The 20,812-nt window shown below is 41.1% G+C and overlaps 1 protein-coding gene across 2 annotated transcripts in view; it reads right to left on the bottom strand.

The window, feature by feature from the left end:
- The window catches only part of LOC121921470 (zinc finger protein RFP-like), a 24,280-nt gene extending 5,903 nt beyond the window's left edge, over positions 1-18,377 (bottom strand). Inside the window, exons 1-5 of one of the 2 annotated variants that reach the window (XM_042449609.1) lie at positions 17,886-18,375; positions 14,323-14,418; positions 10,644-10,943; positions 7,168-7,190; positions 4,335-4,447 (exon numbers count right to left, since the gene is read on the bottom strand). In XM_042449609.1, coding sequence (XP_042305543.1) covers positions 4,335-4,447; positions 7,168-7,190; positions 10,644-10,943; positions 14,323-14,418; positions 17,886-18,320 — 967 coding nt within the window. In that variant the 5' untranslated portion in view covers positions 18,321-18,375. Of the gene's footprint in view, positions 1-4,334; positions 4,448-7,167; positions 7,191-10,643; positions 10,944-14,322; positions 14,419-17,885 lie in introns of both variants that reach the window. The other variant, XM_042449610.1, reaches the window with a different exon arrangement.
- Positions 18,378-20,812: the final 2,435 nt, after the last annotated feature.

Here is a 20,812-nt window from a genome sequence, read left to right as displayed (position 1 = left end):
ACTCTCTCTCTCTCTCTCTCTCTCACACACACACACACACACACACACATATATATATGAGCCACCATCTTTCTCTGAATAGAGTGGTAAAAGGCAAGAGCTTAGTCCAGGGATCGGCAACCCCTGGCCCACGGGCCGGAGGTGGCCCGCGGAGGCGGCAGGACCGGCCCCAGCCCTGTCCTTCCACTGCCTCCTCCTCCTCCTCTGCCTCCTCCACCCTGCCCCCAGGCTGCACAGCGCATGGAGGAGGGGGTAGGAGGAGGAGGAAGAGGAGAAGGAAGAGGAAGAGGGGAGCAGAAGAAGGAAGAGGAGGAGGAGGAAGAGGAGGAGGGGGAAGAGAAGAAGGAAGAGGAGGAAGAGGAGGAGAGGGGAGCAGAAGGAGGAGGAAGAGGAGGAAGGAAGAGGTGGTGAGTGGCCAGAGGCCTCAAGGTTTTTTAAAATTTTCTTGTGGGTGCTTTTAATGCTAACAAGTCTCCTTTGTTTTGACAGTGATAGTGTGATGATGATGATATGAGTCAGCTTGAGAGGCATGCAGGCACTGTTTCTTAAACTGAGAGAGTGTCAACTTCCAACATGTGTTCTGGGTGCTTTTAATGCTAACAAGTCTCCCTTGCTTTGACAATGATAGTGTGATGATGATGATGATGATGATATGAGTCAGCTTGAGAGGCATGCAGGCACTGTTTCTTAAGCTGAGAGAGTGTCAACTTCCAACATGTGTTCTGGGTGCTTTTAATGCTAACAAGTCTCCCTTGCTTTGACAATGATAGTGTGATGATGATGATGATGATGATGATATGAGTCAGCTTGAGAGGCATGCAGGCACTGTTTCTTAAGCCGAGAGAGTGTCACCTTCCAAAGTGTGTTTTGGGTGATTTTAATGCTAACAAGTCTCCCTTGTTTTGACAGTGATAGTGTGGTGGTGGTGGTGATGATGATGATATGAGTCAGCTTGAGAGGCATGGACGCACTGTTTCAGAAGCCAAGAGAGTGTGACTTTCCAAAGTGCCTTTTCTGTGTGTTTTTGGTTCTTTAATGGTGATATTGATATCAGAAAGCCTCTTGAGGCAAGGCCAATGTAAATTGCTGTGATTTTTACAAACTCATGTGCAGTGAAGAAAAACCAAAGTCCCTTGACCAAGTACACACTTCTGAGAAGTACACTTGGTGCAAGAACGGTGAAACCACCTTGACATGTTCAATATGCATAGCCATGTTAAACCATGCTAAGTGTTAAACCCAACGGGTTTGGTTATGAAATAAGCCTCTGAAATAAGTAAAGTTAAGTAAAGTCATGTGAAATGCACAAATGTCCTGTTGTGTGTGTTTTGGAATGCAGGTTGGGGGTGTTTGGCCAGAAAGGGACCGAGGAGGAGAGGGCGGGCACACGCCTCCTCCTCCCCGCTGGGCTTCGGAGGAAGCTCCGCCCCCGGCATGCGGCTCCGCTCCTGGAGGGTGGAAGCTCCACCCCTGGCATGCAGCCCTGCCCCCAGAGGGTGGAAGTTCCATCCCCCGGCTTCGACCCCCCGAGTTGTCTGAGGGACAGCAACCCGGCCCCTGGCTCAGTCCATCCTGGGAACACCAAAAAGAAGCATGGATCCCTTCTGCTCTGTCATCCATCCAGCCTTTAGGATGAGCACAAACAGTTATACGTGACATAATTTTTTAAGTTCTCTGGCATCATTTTCCTTTACATCCTTTGTTACATGTCCCTAAGTTTTACCCTTGACTTATCCACAGGTCATATACAAATCCAACATTTTGGCCCCAAAACCTGCCTTCGACTTATACATGAGGTCGACTTATAGTCAAATATATACAGTGAGTGGTGTCAAACTGCATTATGTCTGCAGTGCATAGGGTCAATCTATACTGTAGCAATAATGCAGTTTGACACCACTTTAAGTGCTGTAGTGCCATCCTATGGAATCCTGGGATATGTGCTTTTACAAAGTCTTTAGCCTTCTCTGCCTAAAAGTGCTAGTGCCTCACAAAACTACAAATGCCAGGATTCTGCAGGATTCTGGACACTAAACACTTAAAGTGCTTTGATTCCACTTTAAGTGCTGTGGCAATATCCTATGAAATCCAAATACATGGCCTCCTGATAAAACTGGGTGGGATATCACCTGCTCCCTCAGTGGTGGATTATGGCAGACCATATGTGTCAATTGGGTAAGTAGGGAGGTAAGCCCCAAAACAAAACCAGGTGCTGGACTGTGGTAATTAAAACATGCCAACAAATATGGAAAACAAAATGGTGGACAAACAGATTGGAAATTATCAATATACATTGCAATCCTCAAAAAAGAGATACAAGAGATTGCAGCAACTACAGAGCCTTAGCACTAATCTCCCACCAAAGCAAAATTACCCTTAAATACTGCAACACAGACTCCAAGCATATATGAAGAGTGAAATCTCAGAGGTCCAAGCAGGGTTCAGGAAAGAAAGACACACTTGGAATCACATTGCAAACATACGATGACTAATGCAACACACCAAGGAATTCCAAAAGAAAAGCAGCATGTGCTTTATAGACTATAGCAAAGCCTTTGATTGCACTGATCATGAAAAGTTTTCAGGCCAGGCTGCATTCTATCACCCTATTTGTTTAACCTGTATGCAGAAAAAATCATAGGAAGAACAGGGTTAGATTGAGGAGGAGGAGAGAAGATAAGAGGAACATCAACAACCTAAGATATGCAGATGACACCATAGTACCGGCAGAAAACATCACAGACCTGTAACAATTGCTAAGGAAAGGTGAAGAAATTGAAAGGCAGGGTTACTGCTGAATATAAAAACAAACAAAACTAATGACTATGGAGGATCTGCATAAATTAGAAAATGGGGAAATTGAAATGGTTAAAGATTTCCTATACTTTGGATCAAACATTGATCAGAATGGAGACTGTAGTCAAGAAATCAGAAGAAACCAAGGAATAGGAAGGGCAGCTATTAAAGAACTTGATAAGATCCTAAAGAGTAAAGATATACAGCTGAGCCCTAAAGTATCACCATGGTCCGGGTGTGGGAGCTGGCAGTGAAGAAAGCAGATAGTAAGAAAACCAACTCATCTGAGATTTGGTACTGGAGAAGGGTGCTGAGGATACCATGGATGACCAAATAACCAAACAAATGGGTCCCAGAACAGATCAAGTCTGAACTTTCTCTGGAAGCCAAGATGAAGAAATTGAGGCTGTCATACTTTGGGCACATCATGAGAAGGCACAACTCAGAAAAGACCACAATGCAGGGGAAGATAGAGGGCAGTTGAAACAGAGAAAGACCACACCGTCAGATGGCTGGACTCAATCATGGGCCTGAACCTGCAAGACCTAAGCAAAGCAGTGGAGAATAGGGAGGCTTGGAAATGCCTCATTTAAAGGGTCTCCACAACTCAAAGGCAGTTAACAACAATGACAACAAACTCCAATGTGTATAAAATTGAAATTCTTAAAGAGAGAAATTTTATGTTATGAGGCAGCATGCAAAACTCATAAATAGAAACAGGAAGGAAGGAGATAGGCGAAGGGATGGAGGACAGAGCATAGGAGGTTGAAGGCTGATCAGACTGCCAAATCTGGCCATTTGCCTCACTCCTGAGCCCATTATAGAATGCCTCTGAAGGGCAATTGCCACCAGCTGCTCACTAATAACAAACAACACTGGTGTTGAGGTCTATGCCTCAAGCAAAGGCTCACTGCCAATTCTAGATCCCCGTTCTCCTGCTTTTGTCCCATCCCTGTTGACTTGTCCTTTCAAGCAAGGAAAGAATGACAAGAGCAAGAAGGAGCACTGTTAGGGTTCCCATAGCTCATGGGCTGGACCTCTCCTCCAGTTGACAGGAAGGGGGAGAAATCACAAGGCAAGAGTGCTCCCTTGAAAAGTGTGTACACGCATGTATTTTCCTCATGACTTAATTTTTTAAAAATCTGGATGGCCCACACTATGCAATTGTGACTGATGCTTAATGTCATCACCAGGAGCTGCCCCTTGTAACATCACCAGGGCCTGGTTTCTGAGACAGAGAGGAGATTTCAGAGTTTTGCCCTGAAATTTCAGGGCTTGAGATAGTCCAGACCTAGCGACCCTAAGCAACATCCATTAGCCATGCTTTCTCCCCCTAAGACCTGTGTGGATTAGGACCAAAGGGAATGGAGTGAATGGAGACCACAGTGAGGAACAGATAGGCCCATCTGGGCACCGTGTCCCAAGGGCTTTCCAAAGATTGTAGCTGACACTGAAACCAACTGCCCTGTCCCTGACTATCACAGAAAATGAAACTCTTCTGTTCTCCCCCCCCCCAACCCAGTATCCTTCCCCGATACCTCTAAATCTCTGCAGTATTTCCTTCACACTCTTGTTATGCTCGACGAATTTTAAATGTCTTTCTTCCAGTTCACCAAAGGTGTTTTCTTCATATTTCACTGTGCCATCAAAGCTGGAGAAAAAAGTTTTGCAAGTTATTTCACTTAATGTCACTTTGCTGATTGGTTTATGCAAAATTAAACCTTTGATTGCTTTGTAAATAAAATTACATACTCCTTTATGGTCACACACACACACAGAGATAGAGAGAGAGAGAGATAGTAGAAATATTACGCAAGCATTCACGTGCCATCATTCCTTGGAGTATAAAATGCTTTGAAAGTTCTACCAAAAGGTGGGGTTTAAATGTGTGTGTGTTGTGTGTCTTCAAGTTGATTCCGACTTATGGCAATCCTAAGGCAAACTTATAGGGTTTTGTGGCAAGATTTGTTTAGAGAAGGTTTGCCAGAGATTTCAAGAGAGCCAGCCTGGTGTAGTGGGTTGAGTGGTGGACTACAACTCTGGAGACCAGGATTCAAAGCCTTGCTTGCTTGACCATGGAAACTCAGTAGGCGAACTTGGGCAAGTCACACCCTCTCAGCTTCAGAGGAAATAAAGGCAAATGCCCTCTGAACAAATCTTGCCAAGAAACCCCAAAGGGTCACCTTTAAGGCACACAACAACAAGTAGTTAACAACAATAAAGACACAATTTTACTTAAATTTAAAAACACTTTTAAAACTTATTTAAAGCCTGAGGGAAAAAGTCATTTATCTGTGATGCATTCATTTCCAGCCATGAAGGGATGAAGATCCTATTGGATTGAGTGGGGAAAGCAGCCCATCCAAAGGATGTCTCTCCCTTCACTGATGGGATATAAAATTGTTTTGCCTTCATGCCCAGAAACCATCAACAAAGGAACTTGATAATCTCTCCTCTGAGTAAGTTCCAAAGAGTTTTATGTGACTGCAACCAAAATTCATTGGTGGCAGAACAGAGCAGGGATATCAATGCTGGCCATAATTCATGATGTTCTTAATGTTATTCAGTACCAGAATCTCATTTAAGCAGAGGCTGGTCTAATCTCATAATAAGTAATACGCCCACTTTGCCCACTATCCCCTCAGGGCCTGCTTTATTATCAAAACTTTGTTTGCAAACCTGCAGATATCTGAAAGGTGGTAAGGCCATACTGTCTGGTTTTGCTAACTGGTGTTTCAGAGACTTGGAATTAAAGGCAAACATAAATCTTCATTCCAGAAAGGAGATAACAGTATGCACAGGGAGAGAGGGGAGGAATGCTTTAGGAGAAGCAAAGGCGGGAGTTTACTTTTTTCTTTTTAATTTTGCCAGCCTGACTTCTGTGTTTAGAAATCAGTGGGGCATTGAACAATGAATCAGGTCTATTGTGTTTGCTGTTCTTATATATTAGATTAACTGTGTTCTTGCTTTTATTCTCTGGGCATGGATATAATTTTGTCCCTGGAAACCTTTTACCATATTTATAGTTTACAATAAAAACCAAATATGAAATAGAATCCATCACCCTTTAAAATTTAAACAATTACCTTTGTTAAAAGGTGGTACAGTCTAACAGAAACCATAATTATATATTACTGAAAGCTTCACCCCTGGTAAATTCTGGGACATAAGATAGCCTTGCCCATCTTTTCAGAATTAGTTGGATTTATAACACTGGCAGACATCTAGCTTCCAAGCACTACTATAGTTAAGGATTTTATGTCGTTGTATATTAGAATTTGATTTTCTGTGGTTTTATTCCCTTGAACACATGGTGTAGTAGTAGTAGTAGTAGTAATAATAATAATAATAGTAGTAGTAGTAGTAGTTATCCAATATGGCTCCTAATGACAAGTTTTGTCGGGTCAAATGGCTGGATTTATCCCCAGACCTGAAAGTATAGAGAAGACTCATTGAAAACTTCCTACAGAGTGTCTAGGAACAAAGTACTGAACAGAAACAAATACAAGGTCTTGAGGCTAGTTTTGTAACTGCAAATGGAGGAGCAAAACTCTATTGCCTTCCTTTTTTATATTACTGTCTTTGCCACCTGTCTGTCAGCTTGTGGTCATGGAGATGGGGGACTATCTTCTTCATCTACATAGATCCTTCCTTCTGGTTCAATCTCTCTACAACATCTCAAAGCAAAAATTTAGACACTGTGACTCCCACACTGTTGCTTACCTTTTTAAGCAGATTCTCTTGCAAAGAAGTCCATGAGTTCTGAAAGCTAGCATGATGTATTTTGAATCTTTTGGTTGGTCTAATAATATCACCACCATGCAGACAACAAAGGACTGAAACTCCATATCAAAGCTGTTCTGTTTTATAACCCGTTCTCATGTGCCATTAGCACCAGCAAGTTACATTGGTGCTAGCAAAGAGTGTGTGTTTGTTATGGCAACCTCATGAATTTCATAGGGTTTTCTTAGGCAAGGAATATGTACTCAGAGATGGGTTTGCCAATTTCTTCTTCTTAAATACAGCCTACAGCACCCCATCTTTGCTAGTGGTCTTCCAACCAAGTACTAATTGGGGCCAACCCTGCTTAGCTTCCAAGATCAGACAGGATCTGGTGCCTTGTGCAAAAGTACAATCTATAGATTCTTATAGAGGAGGTAACACCTCTTTTTAAGTATAAGTTTCTAGCTTTCATAGAAGTACATATATGTACAGGAAGATAACAGCCGAAGTAAAAACAAAACAAAAAAAAAGAGATAGAAATTAATTCTTATAACCTACAGCTTCTATAAAGAGAAAGTGTCCCAAACACCATTTAACCCACATTTTAGCCAGATGTCAAAAGAGGAGGCTTAATAAGGAGATACATACATATTTTCGGTGGTTTCATACTCCTAGAAGAAGAAAGAAAAGGTGTCAGTCAGTATCTATGGATTCCATCGGGACTGCCCTGAAGGGACAGAGCCCGCCCTCCACGGCCAACTGTCATCATCCAGCCTGGAGGGAATGAGGGGGTGGGTAGGGGCTAATTTTGTATTGCAATTTTTACTGTATACCGCTATGATCATTGCAGAATAGCAGTCTATAAATAAAACATTATTATATTATTATTATTTATGCTGAGCGTAAAACCCTCTCTAAATCTGAGGGTACTAGTTGGATACATCTCGCATGTGACATGGTAATACATGAGGTTCATTACCCTCTCCACCATCTCACCTTCCTCCACTACACTGGAGTACATATGTTTTGTTGATTTTGCTAGCTAGGGTCATTTTTCAGTGCAGCAGAGAGCTTTCTACAGATAAGAATCGAAATTTCCACCCAGCCATCCATTTATGCCTTAGTCCTCATGGTCATTTATGAGTCCAAGGGTGCTTTCAGAGAAGGCTTGGATTCTAGATTCAGCATGCCTCATTCATCAAATTTTGCAGAAGACCACATGCTTCTGTCTTCCATCTGTAACCCTACTGTGCCTTCTCACTGTTTAATCCATCTTTATTTCCGATTACTGAAAATCTGTTGAATGGACAAAATAGCTACACTTTCGACTGCATCCGCACTGCAGAAATAATCCAGTTTGGCACTACTTTAACTGCCATGGCTCAATGCTATGGAATTCTGGGAATTGTAGTTGTGTGACATATTTAGCCTTGTCTATCAGAGCGCTCTGGTGCCACAATAAACTACAATTCCCAGAATTCCATAGCATTGGGCCATGGCAGTTAAAGCAGTGTCAATCTGGATTGTTTCTACAGTGTGGATGCAGCCTATGCATTTTGATTCATAGTACTGGGAGTCATTTGTCTGAAAGCATCCTGAATATAGATGTTTTCTCATTCTTTGGTTGAAAACACAAGGAAATCTAATAAAGGTGTTCAATTTATTTATTTGTTTTTGTAAGTACACAGCACTCATTTTTTGCAAATCTGAAAGAAAGGGCAAAAAAAGTTTTTAAACTCCGTTAGTTATTATGTCAATGTTTTTCCATTTGTCTATTGAAATTACAACATTGTCCCACCCCCACAAGACTGAAAGTGTACACTGTGGGCATGATTTCAAAAAAGTAGCTGTTAGTCTCTTGTAGCACAAAAAAGAAGAGAGGGAGCGAGAGACAAAAAAGAAATGCGGCATCCCCTTTAAGACTAACCAGTTTTTATTATAAACCCACTTCTCAGCCGCACTACAGAGTGGTATCTATTATGGCCTCGGCTTATTTATAAGCTTTATTTATAAAGCTTATTTGTCTGGTTGTGGGAGTGGGATAGAACATAACAGAAGTAGAAAGAAATTATGGAAGGATGTTATTTTATTATTTGACAACAGCGGTGAGACTAGTATATGCAGCGAAATGGAAAGAGAAGAAAACACCTGAAATAAAAGACTGGATTAGAAAAATAACAGATTATATGGAAATGGACAACTGATGCAACTAATACAGAAAAGATCAATAGAAAGATTTTTAAAAAGGACTGGAATCCTTTGATTCAATATTTGAAAAACAAAGAGGAACAAATTTGGGATATTGGTCTGAACCAAAAGACAAGTAGTAAAATGTAAATAAAGATACGAGATGATGATACACACCAGAGCACATGAAAGATGATAAATGTATGTGGTTTATTAATTATGTAGAAAAAGTATTTAAAAACCTGATTGAGTTATAAGGAGTAGAATATGTATTTTATATACTCTGTGTGTGTGTGTGTGTGTGTGTGTGTGTGTGTGTGTGTGTATCAGTAGTATTTCCATAGTAAGGAAGTAATATGTTATGTATGTATAGTGTTTTTAGGGAAAGGTGGATGGAGGGTGGTTTATGTGAGTGGATGTTATGAATGTAAGTTTTGATTATTTGTGATGTGTTTTTATATATACTAATAAAGTTTGTCTTTAAAAAAAAGAACATAACAGGATTCAAACAGATGCAAATTATGTCCCTTGCTCTTATTTCGTTTAAAATTTAAGGCAAGAAACATGACTTGCATCCTTTTGGATCCTAATACATTCTATCCCACTCCCATAACTATATAAATATGCTTTATACCTGAGACTTTAATACACTTCTGTACTGGCATATATCCACAAAAACATGTACTAAAATAAAAGCCAGATAGTCTTAAAGGGGTTGCCATATATCTTTTCCCCCCTTCCCGTCCTCCTTTTTATACCGTGGCCTTGAGATGCTCAATAAAGGAGTTGGGGGGGGGGGGGCTTTAACTCTTTGCCTTCTGTCAGAGTAGTCCCTCATGGCTCCCTCTGCCATGTTAAAGTTAGGCCTGCTTATCTACTGTATGTTGGGAGCTTGAGTGCGATAAGCAGCTGCAGAGAATTGTGTGTGAACCAAGGTCATATAGTGCCTGGCTCTTCATGGGAACGGAATGTGAGAGGAGGAGGGAGGTGAATCTGGAGAGGGTTCAGAAGTGAAACATAGCTTATTAAGTCAGCTCTAGCGAAGGATGTGCTACTGGGCTGATTTTTTCAATTAATTCTTTCCAGTTTCCTCCATGAAGTGTGTTAACCAGTGTTTCCCAAACTTTGGTCCTCCAGGTATTTTGGACTTCAGCTCCCAGAAGCCCTTGGCAATTTGGCCAACAATCAGAAATTCTGGGAGATGAAGTCCAAAACATCTGGAGGATCAAAGTTTGGGGACCAGGTTAGACAGAGACAGGGCATTAAACTCTCTGCTAAAGTACAGATTCAGATTAGGGCTGCCACAACTGCTGTTTGCATCAAGAGGGAAATTTCTTCTCCATGAAAACAGCAAATGCATGATCTGATCAGGTTCATTCCAGGGAGTGAGAGGTATAAATCCATCTACCCCTCACAGCATCTCAGATGGGTCTCCTATGCCTCCAGTCTGCATTTTAAAAATATCTATGCAGTTCATTCATATTGTGTCGTTATACCTATGGCTGCATCTGCACTGCAGAAATAATGCAGTTTGACACTGCTTAAACTGCCTTGGATCAATGCATTCTGGGATTTGTAGTTTTGTGAGATATTAATCTTCTCTGCCACAAAATACAAATCCCAAGATTCCATAGCACTGAGCCATGGCAGTCAAAGTGGTGTCAGACTGCATTATTTCTGCAGCAGAGATGCAGCCTTACTCATATCTGAGGGTTTAAATATTGCAAAATGGTAAGCTGCTTAAGAGGGGGTTGTAATGAAAAGGAATTTAAAAATGTCTGTAAGTAAATAAAACAAAACAGATAATTGTGTGAATAGGACAATGTCTAGCATGGTCTTTAGTTGCATGGTGTTTGAAAACTGAACATCAGAACACTCGCTACACAAGACTTTTCTTCCTCAAGTCAAAAACAAGACCATCCCTGCCATTTTCTCACCTTCATGTCCTCGTTCATGAACTGATCCCATCTCTTTTTCTCTTTACTCATCATGCCTTCCAGTCGGGATTTTTCCTTCAGCAACTCAGCTGAGGGCTGCTCACAGGCCTTCTCAATGTCACTGATAAAACTGTTGAGGTGGTCTATTTCTCTGGTGTATTTGCTGGTAGATTCCTCCACCTTCTTTGTGAGGCATGTTTGAAAGGCATCCAGATGGGGCAGCAAGAAATGCACTTGCTGCTTCAAAAACTGACAGAACTGCTCAACCTCAGCCGATAATTCATCTTTCACATCTCCTATCTTTGGATAACAGAGAGAAACAAGCAAGCAAGGAGACAGGGGAAAAACCTCCATCTACTCCTCCCTGCTCTCCACAGACAAAGCAAGCTATACATTTCAAACTGGACAAAGCTATTAATTTTGGAGGAAAGCTTGTATTTTCAAAATGAGAAATCAATTAGTCCATAGTCTTTCCCCTTCTCAGTAAGCCCAGAGGCAATTCCAATTGAAACCTAGTGCCATTAGCCTACCTGATCCAACCTGCTTGTGAGTCTCCAGTCACTTCTTCCTGAGACCCATAGTTTGATAAATTACTTACAATTTTCAGCAGTTAAGAAGATGTCAGGAAGGTAGAATGTATTTGCACTGAATAAAACAATAAACCAAAAACCCATCCTGCAGTGATATTTTCACTGGGCAAACCAAAAGATGCAAAATACATTATGCTAGGTTTTGATGCTCACAGGCTTCTTCAGCAAGCAAAAGATTTTAAAAATAATAATCTGAAGATACTGAGTTTAGCCACAAACAGGGAAATCTTACTGGTGAGGAAGCAAATTTTCTGTCATCATACTCTGGAAACTGTTTTCTGTGGGTTTAACCCATAACCCTGATTTGGCTCTGCAATTTCAATGTCCAATTTTTTTCTCCATACCTGAAAATATAGAGACTTTCATTATGAAATGGGGAATAGAGTCGACGCTTCATATCCACAGATTCTTTATCCATGGATTTTACTATCTACAGCTTGAAAATATTATTAAAAAATAAATTCCAGAAAGCAAACCTTGATTTTGCCATTTTGTATTAGGGACACCATTTTACTATGCCAGTGTATTTAATGGGACTTGAGCATCCATGGATTTTGTTATCCTTGGGGGGGGGGGGGGGTGTCCTGGAACCAAACCCTACCAGATAGCAAGAACTCACTGTATGATTTTCCATCATACAGTCTTCTATAGTTTCATTACTGGGCAGATGCAAATATGGATCTCAGACAGGGGATGCTCTGTTTTATTACCTTTGATTCCACTGAGTTTATAGGCATAAGGGAGGGGGCTCTTTATGTCCACACATACTTCCTATAGCATCAGAATTTAAAATATAGACACCATGACTACAACGTCACACTCTTTCTCCTGTATGCTTTTTACTATCTAGCTTTCATCTGATAGAAAAGCCAGTGAAACTTTGAAATGTGGTTTGAAATGTGATTGGGCCAATAAATGCAGCACTGCATGATAGATTTTGGATTTTGTGGGTTTTTGCTTTATGGACAACACAGCTGCCCAGAAACATTTGACACTGCATAGTTCTAACAGTTTGGTGCCACTTTAACTGGCATGGCTCCATCCTACAGAAACCAGAAATCTGTAGTTTGGTTGAGATATTTATAATTCCCTGTCAGAGGTCTACAGTGCTATACAGTCAGCCCTCCTTATCCACGTATTTTTTATCCACGGATTCAAGCATCCCTGGCTTGAAAATATTTTTTAAAAAATTTCAAATAGCAAACCTTGATTTTCCATTTTATGTAAGGGATACCATTTTGCTATGCCATTGTATTTGATGGGACTTAAACATTCATAGTTTTTGTTATCCATGGAGGGTCCTGGAACAACACCCCAGTGGATAACAAGGACCCACTGTACTTCAGAAGAGTGAGTTAAAGCTTTCTACTAATGAATCCTAAATATGCAAACTACAAATCCTAGCATCCCCTAGGTTAGAGCCATGGCAGTTATGGTTCTTTCAAAATCCATGTTATGTATTCACATCAAAGACCTCAAAGGAGCAACACGCAGCCACTACTTTCCAACCCACTATTATTATTATTATTATTATTACTACTACTACTACTACTACTACTATTTTCCAACCCACCTACTGGAACAATGACTGTTTGACTTTAAAGATTTTAACTTTAACAGTTTATTGGCAGTTGTCCATTGCTAGAAGAATATTTGGCATCAACTGCTCCTTGCTAATCACTTTATTTTATAGTTGCCAAGAAATGCCATTCATAAACAAATAACATACGTTCAAACAAAACAACTTGATTTTAAAGAGCACTTGTTAAAAGTACAATTGCTATTTAAGTTAGTAGCCATAACATCTGAACTGCATTTTGCTACTGGTTTTGTTTCCAAACCTGATTATAAAGATCACAGTCATCCCCTTTCTATGCCCATTTCCAAGTTTGTAACACCTTGCCTTATGAAGAGATGTGAATATTTTAGGCGTTTACACCTAATTTTTTGTGGCTGGTTGGTTGTCCTACTACAGGTATGCCCATCATGAGGATTTGTGTATTTTTTCTTATGACCAAGAAGGTTATCCCTGCTTTTTCCACCCTGTAAACAGGAAAAGGGCTTTCTCAGCAATTAATTACAGGTGAAGAGCTTTATATACCAAAATGATTATCAAATGGTGGTTATCAAGCTTCATGTCTCCCTCCAAATCATAGAAAAAGATGTTTCTCATCAGGTGCCTCTCCTAGCCAACTAAAAAAAAGCCCCAACAACAGGGGAATTGTATGATATATTGCATCCAATTTTTTTTTTTTTTTTTTTTGGAACAACAGAATTTTCCCCCTATGTTCTGCACCCAGTAATTCTTTGCATCAGTGCAGATGGGATAGTCTTAAATTAGGCATACCATATGAAATGATGAATATTTCTTAATGTCTGAAAATAACTATTTAGACTGTTAATGCCAAACATCTTTGTTTTGACATCATCAACAGTAGGGGAGGGCTGTCGTTTTTCCCCAATGTATACTTTAAACTTTTTTTGTGTGCAAATGAAAAAGCTACTTCACAGTTCAGTACAGAAAGTCTGAGGGTTTTTACATTTTATTTCTATCCTGCCTTTTAATAAAATTACTTTGAATGTGGTTCTCACATTCTAACAATGGAACATAAATACCACAAAGTTACAAAGACACTAAAATATTTTTTAAATCATAAAATTCAGAATTGTCATTAATACAGCAAGATGATGGATAATGCAAGAGTAAGTGGTACTGCAGGTAGCAGTACCACTTATTCTCTAATATGCATGATTTTTCCCCAGAACATCTCAGCACTACTATGGGGAGGATGTTGGGATGTACTCTGTTGCTACTGCTTTTACATATGTTCCAACATTGCACTGCAGAAATAATGTGGCTTGACAGCACTTTAATGGCCATGGCTCAATGCTATGGAATCCTGGGATCTGTAGTTCCCATAATTCCATAGCACTGAGCCATAGCAGCTAAAGTGTGGTCAAACTGCATTATTCCTGCAGTACAAAAGCAGCCTTTGTATCATCAAGAAGTTATAGGAACTGTTTTCACTCTGGCAACCCTAGGTCTCCTTGCACAGGCCAGATTTCTGTGAACATACATACATACCTACCTGCATTTCCTTCATTGATGATTTAGCCGCTTCCTTGCACACCTCAGCACGATGTCTTGTTTTCTTCCAATATGCCAATTGGTTCTGAATTTTATCCTAAAACAACATTGGGAGGAGGAGAATGAGATTTTTAGCTTGTTTCCACATTAAGACAAGCCTCACCTAAAGCTGTCAGGACGTAGTCCGGGGGGGGGGGGGGGGCTATTTAATTTCAGAAGCATTAATCCAGTTGCAGCTTCTTTGCACATTCCTCTTCCTCTTGTGCACTAGAGACTACTTGGTACAACTACAACCATGTTCACTCAGTCACTGCACTTGGGGAGCAAAGCTGGTGGTTGTTGCTGTTGTGTGCCTTCAAGTCGTTTACAACTTGTGGCAACCCTATCATGGGGTTTTCTTGGCAAGATTTCTTCAGGCAGGGTTTGCCATTGCCTTCCTCTGAGGTCAGTCTCACTAGATCACCTAGTGCTTTTCATGTCCAACCAGAGAATCGAACCCTAGTCTCCAGAGTCCTAGTGCAATGCTCAAACCACTGGCTGTACCAACAGGCTTGTTGTTGTGTGACTTCCAACTCATATCCAACTTTTGGAGACCTCAAGGAGAATCTATCATGGGCGTTTCTTGGCAAGATTTGTTCAGAGGTGGTTTGCCACTGCCTTGTCCCTGAGGCTGAGAGAGTGTGACTCGCCCAAGGTCAGCCAGTGGGTTTCCATGGCTGAGATCAGTTGGCTACACCCCTGAAATCTACCTATTTGGGTCAAAGTCCTCACAAAACTTTGCTGCCTGGGATGAAGGACAAAATGGCACCTTTGCCCCATTCCACAGTGGACTGATATGTGTCAAAAGCATCCTCCATCACCATTATTTTCCCATTTTAGGGAAAAGGACAGGGTCCATAGCACAGTGCTGCTCAAAATGGTGGCCACTAGACTGGCACCGGTCTCTGGCCTGTTGGGGAAAAAACAACCTCCGAAACTCTGGCATAGCACACCAGTGCTCCCACAGAGAGAATGGTATAAAGGCTCATGGTTAATAGCCAATGGACCAGGGTGACCAGATGTCCAAACCGAAAAAGAAGGATAAAGCAGCACAAAATGCAGGACATTCAAGAAAAATAGAGGACCTGGCCAAGTAAAAGCTAAAAACACTCATGGAAATATACAGTCATGCTTCTTCGTAATGCTCAAAATGGAGGATATTTGGGAATTCGGCTGGGCAGAAAATAAAAGCTTAAAGCTCTCATAGGAATCTAAATTCATGCTTCTTCGTCATGCTCAAGATGTAGAATATTCAAGAAAAATGGAGGATATAACCAAATAAAAGCTACAGTACCTCACAGAAATATGCATTCATACTTCTTCGTCATGCTTAAAATAGAGGACACCTGGGAATTCCTCCTGGATAGAATATAAAAGCTAAAAAACACTCATAGAAATATAAATCCATGCTTCTTAAGTCACACTCAACATGGAGGACATTTTGGAATTCTTCCTGGGCCGAAAATAAAAGCTAAAATTGTCCACAGAAATATACATTTATGCTTTTTCGTCATGCTCAAAATGGAGGACATTTGGGATTACCTCCTGGGCAGAAAGATGAAATGTAGGAGCACGTCCTGGAAAAGGACATGGCCTGTTGGGATATAATGAGATTATATATCTCATTATATATATTCAAATATTGCAAGCTTGCAACCTGTGTTTTTGGTTGGCCCGTTCTGTGGATTTTGGGTGTTACTGTACTTTGCTACAAAGCCATCAGGGCTACCCCTGTGTATAGGAAATATATGTGTATAGGAAACTATGTTCATAGAAAACAAACATGAATCTCACATTTAGACTTAGGTCCCATCTCTAAGATATCTCATTTTATACATGTAAATATTCTATATTTGCAACATGTATTTAGTGCATTTGCATTGGCTCCCTAAAGTATCCCTGATTTGTGGATTTTGGATGTTCCTGTGCTTTGCTATATGGCTGAAATGGCTACCCCTGGATATGTTTTTAGGCTATGTGTATAGGAAACAAACATGTTTACACTTGGACCCCGTCTCCAAGGTATCTCATTAAATAGCTTTTATACAGGGTGCATGTTTTATAGTTATGCTTTTTAAACTTTTGTATATTAATGTAATTTTATATGTTTTTTAGTAAAATGATTTTCATTGCTTTTAAATTCTTATTGTAAAGTTTTTAAAATGGTCCCTTTCTGTGAGAAATGTGGCATACAAATAAAATAAATATGCCAATCTTCCAAGCTTGCAACATCTCTATTGTGCATCTTTTTTGGATTGGCCACATAAAGGGATCACTGTTCTGTGGATTTGGGGTATTATTGTACCAGGCACTATGGTCAATAAGGTTGCTGCCACTGGATATGTCTTCTGTTTGAAAGAGGTGAGAGTTCTTCCTCTCGCAACTTGTTTTTTGTGCAAATTTGGCTTGGCCCCTGTTTTGTGGATTTGGGGTGTTATTTTACTTTGCTATAGGGCCAATAGGGCTATCCCTGGATATGTTTTCAGGCCATGTGGCTAGGAAATATACGTGTACAGGAAACTATGTTTGTAGGAAATAAAAATGAATTTCCTGATTAGACTTGGGTCCCAACTCCAAGATACCTCATTATGTATATGGTCCCATCTTCCAATCTATCTCATTAAGTATAATATGCACATATTCCAAGCTTGCAACCTGTATATTGTGCATTTTGATTGGTTCCCATTGTGCAACATGTATATTGTACATTTTGGCTGGCCCCCTAAAGGTATCCCTGTTTTGTAGATGTACTTTGCTTTGGGTCCAAAAGTTATTATACTTTGCTCTATGCCCCAAATCCCTGTTTTATGGATGTGGGGTGTTATTGTGCTTTGCATTGTGCCCCAAATCCCTATTTTGTGGATTTGGGGTGTTACTGTGCTTTGCTTTATGGCCATTAGGGCTACCCCTGGATATTTTACCAGACTATGGAGTTTATCACACGAAGGAAATCGTGAGTTTATCCCATGAATATCTCAGAATTGCATAATTACACAAAACCATTTCACATGACGTCGCACAAAACCCACCATTAAAGTGATCACAAAGAAGAATTAATGCATATCTTTTTACTTTTGGGATTTCAACGACAATGCATTTCCGGTGTCACTTTATTTGCACAACTACGTGTGATAATCATTTGCGCAATTACTTGCCATTTTTGCTTTATTTGTGGGATGCTTTAAATGCGCTTTAATCTCTCTTTAATGCCGAAATTAGCCCCAGTGTGATAAACTCCTATAGGAAACAAAAATGAATTCCATGTTTAAACTTGAGTCCCACCTCCAAGATATCTCATGATATGCGCGCAAAATATTCCAAGCTTGCAGCATGTATTGTGTGCCTCTTGGCTGGTCCCATAAAGGTATTCCAGTCCTGTGGATTTGGGATGTTATTGTACTTTGCTCTATGCCCCAAAAATCCCTGTTTTGTGGATGTTGGGTGTTAGGCTACTACCCCTGGATATATCTTCTGGTCTGAAAGATGTGACTTTTTCCTCCTCCTCCTTCTTGGAAGGTCTCTTACCTTGAACTCCTGGTGAGCCTCCTGGATGGGGACCACTTGGTGGCCCTGGTGGGCTTTCCCCTTGTCACAGCCCAGGCAGATGGGGACTCCCTCCTGGTGGCAGAAGAGTTTGAGGGGCTGCTGGTGGGCCTGGCAGAGGCTGCCCTCCATCCCCTTGGAGGTCTCTTTGAGGCTGATCTTGGCCAGCTTCTGGGTCACTTCCACCACCTTCTTCAGCTGCCTGTTCTCCTCCAGCCTGGCCTTGGGGAATGTGGCCCTGCACTGGGGGCAGGAGACATTTTGGAAGCAGCCCTTCCAGTACTTGGTGATGCAAGGCTGGCAGAAGTTGTGCCCACAGCCCACCACCATCACTGGGTTGGCCAAATAGTCCAGGCAGATGGGGCAGGTCACCTCCTCTTGGAGAGCTTGCACTGGTGTTGATGCTGCTGCAGCCATGATCCTTGCTTGCTTTCCAAGACAAAGAAAGAGAAAGAGAAAGAAAGAAACCCTCCCCTTTCCTCTTATATACAAGGGGGGCTGGGTGCTAATTCTGACCCACCCACCCCCTCTGGTGGTGATCTGTAGCTTCCCAACTCAGCAAAAAGGCATCCCTTTTTTGGGGTTGGCATGATGCAACACACCCACCTGCTCAAACCAAAAACCTCATCAGGGTGCATCTGCACTGTAGAAATAATGCAGTTTGACACCACTTTAATTCTACCACTTTTAGCTACTAGCCATGCCAGCTGAGAGATTCTGGACGTTTGTTGTTCATTGCCTTCAAGTTGGCTTTCACTTTCAGGGAACCTATGGCGAAAGTGAGCAAATGTCAAAGGAGGGCAAAGTGCCACAGAATGGAGGGCATTCCAGAAAAAGGGAGGACATGACCAAAGAAAAGTGAAAAACACTCCTAGAAATGTAAATTTGGTGCTTCATTAGTTGTGATCAAAATGGAGGGCATTTTGAAGTTCCTCCTGGAAAGAAAAAGTTGAAATGTAGGACAGATCCAGTAAAAGGGAGGCATCTGGTCACCCTGCCTATAACTGAGTGACCTTCAAGAGTCTTTTCCCCACTACACTGCTGTAGTGCTATTGTTCCATTTTAAAGGCTATGACTGCTTCCTGTGGAATCTTGGGATTTGTAGTTTATGGAGGGGCATTTAGAATTTTCAGCCTCTTAGGCCTCACTAAATTACAAACCCCAGAATGCCACAGAGGGCAGCCATAGCAATTCAAGTGGAATAATAACGCTGTAACAGTGTATAATGTGTATTGCCCTTGAGTACTATGGAATCCTGGATTTGTAGTTCGGCCTTCTCTGCCAAATAGTGCTGATAGAATCATAGAGTTGGAAGAGACCCCAAGGGCCACCCAGCCCAACCCCATTCTGCCATGCAGGAACTCTCAGTCAAAGCATCCCCGACAGATGACCATCCAGCCTCTGCTTAAAGACCTCCAAGGAGGGAGAATCCACTGCACTCCGAGGAAAGAGTGTGTTCCACTGTTGAACGGCTCTTATTGTCAGGAAGTTCTTCCTCATGTTTTTGTGTAGTTTGCATCCATTGCTCTGGGTCCTATTCTCTGGAGCAGCAAAAAACAACCTTACTCCACCTTCAATATGACATCCCTTCAAATACTTAAACAGGGCTATCATATCACCTTCTCTTCTCCAGGCATCATCATCAGCATTATCTTAAGTCCCTCCTTTCTCCCAACATAGGGACTCAAGACTCCCTACGTTTCTCCTCATAAGGCATGGTTTGCAAACCCTTCACCATTTTGGTGGCCCTCCATTGGACATGCTCCATCTTCTCAAAATCCCCTTTGAACTGTGGTGACCAGAACTGGACACAGTATTCCAGGTGATGGCTGACCAATGCAACACAGAGTGGCCCTATTATTTTCCTCGATCTACTCTTTACATTACTCTTGGATGACTTCAGAGCTCTGCACTCTAACCATGTGTCACTCCACATGGTTAGAGCAGATGCCTCACAAAACTACAGATCCCAGGATTCCTTAGGATGGACCCATGGCAGTTAAAGTGGCATCCGACTGCATTATTCCTACAATGTAGATGCACCCATAGTCTCTATTTAACACATGGCAATTGCTCTTCTAATGCACAAATGGCTATCACGTTTTAACAATCTTAAGAGTACGAAGAACACCATTCTCCATTGGCATCAATGGGGGAATTTCCCCAGAGGCTGAAATAATTTTTGGACTAAGGCTCTCAAAATTTCCCACTCACCTGTAGTCACTTCTGAAAGTTGCAATATGATCTTTCTCCTTCTGCCTTCAACTTCACCAAGCATTTCCCCCCCTATGAGTCACGTCATCACATATCCCCAAAGTAGGATGACTACAATGCGACTTGCCTATGGTCACCCAGTGGGCTTTTATGCTTGAGCAGGGAATCAAACTATGTATCGCTAGCTAACATCCACAGGGAGCTGTGTTAGCCATATAGCAAATGCAAAAACATCAACAAAATCCTTTAAAAAAGTAACTGAAAATGAAAAAGATATGTGGTAATTAGATTTGATTTAAGGTATTTCCGGATAGGCTATAATGTGGTAGTAAAAAGTTACATAGTAGAGGAAAAGGAAGAAAAAGAAAGTGGAGATTTACAAAAAGTGATACGTGACAACTCTTCATAGGAAGGATATATATATATATATATATGGATTTGTTAAACTGTGTAATTACAGATCATGTGATATGTGATGTAATTGCTTTGTTTTCTTTAAATCATTTATTTATTCTTTGTTTTAAAAAAACTAATAAAAACATTACGCAAAAAACTGATAACTTTATTGGCCCAACCAAAATGCACAATATACATGTTGCAAGTTTTCAACGCTCCACTGGCTTCTTCATCAGGCAAAAGTATTAAAAACAATGCAAGAGAAAAAAGTTGAAGATGTTCCTCATAGGCCTGCATTT

Source organism: Sceloporus undulatus, chromosome 2, assembly GCF_019175285.1.
Source record: "Sceloporus undulatus isolate JIND9_A2432 ecotype Alabama chromosome 2, SceUnd_v1.1, whole genome shotgun sequence".
NCBI lineage: Eukaryota > Metazoa > Chordata > Lepidosauria > Squamata > Phrynosomatidae > Sceloporus > Sceloporus undulatus.
The sequence above is the reverse complement of the archived record's forward strand: the minus strand, read 5'-3'. Positions and strand labels throughout refer to the sequence as shown.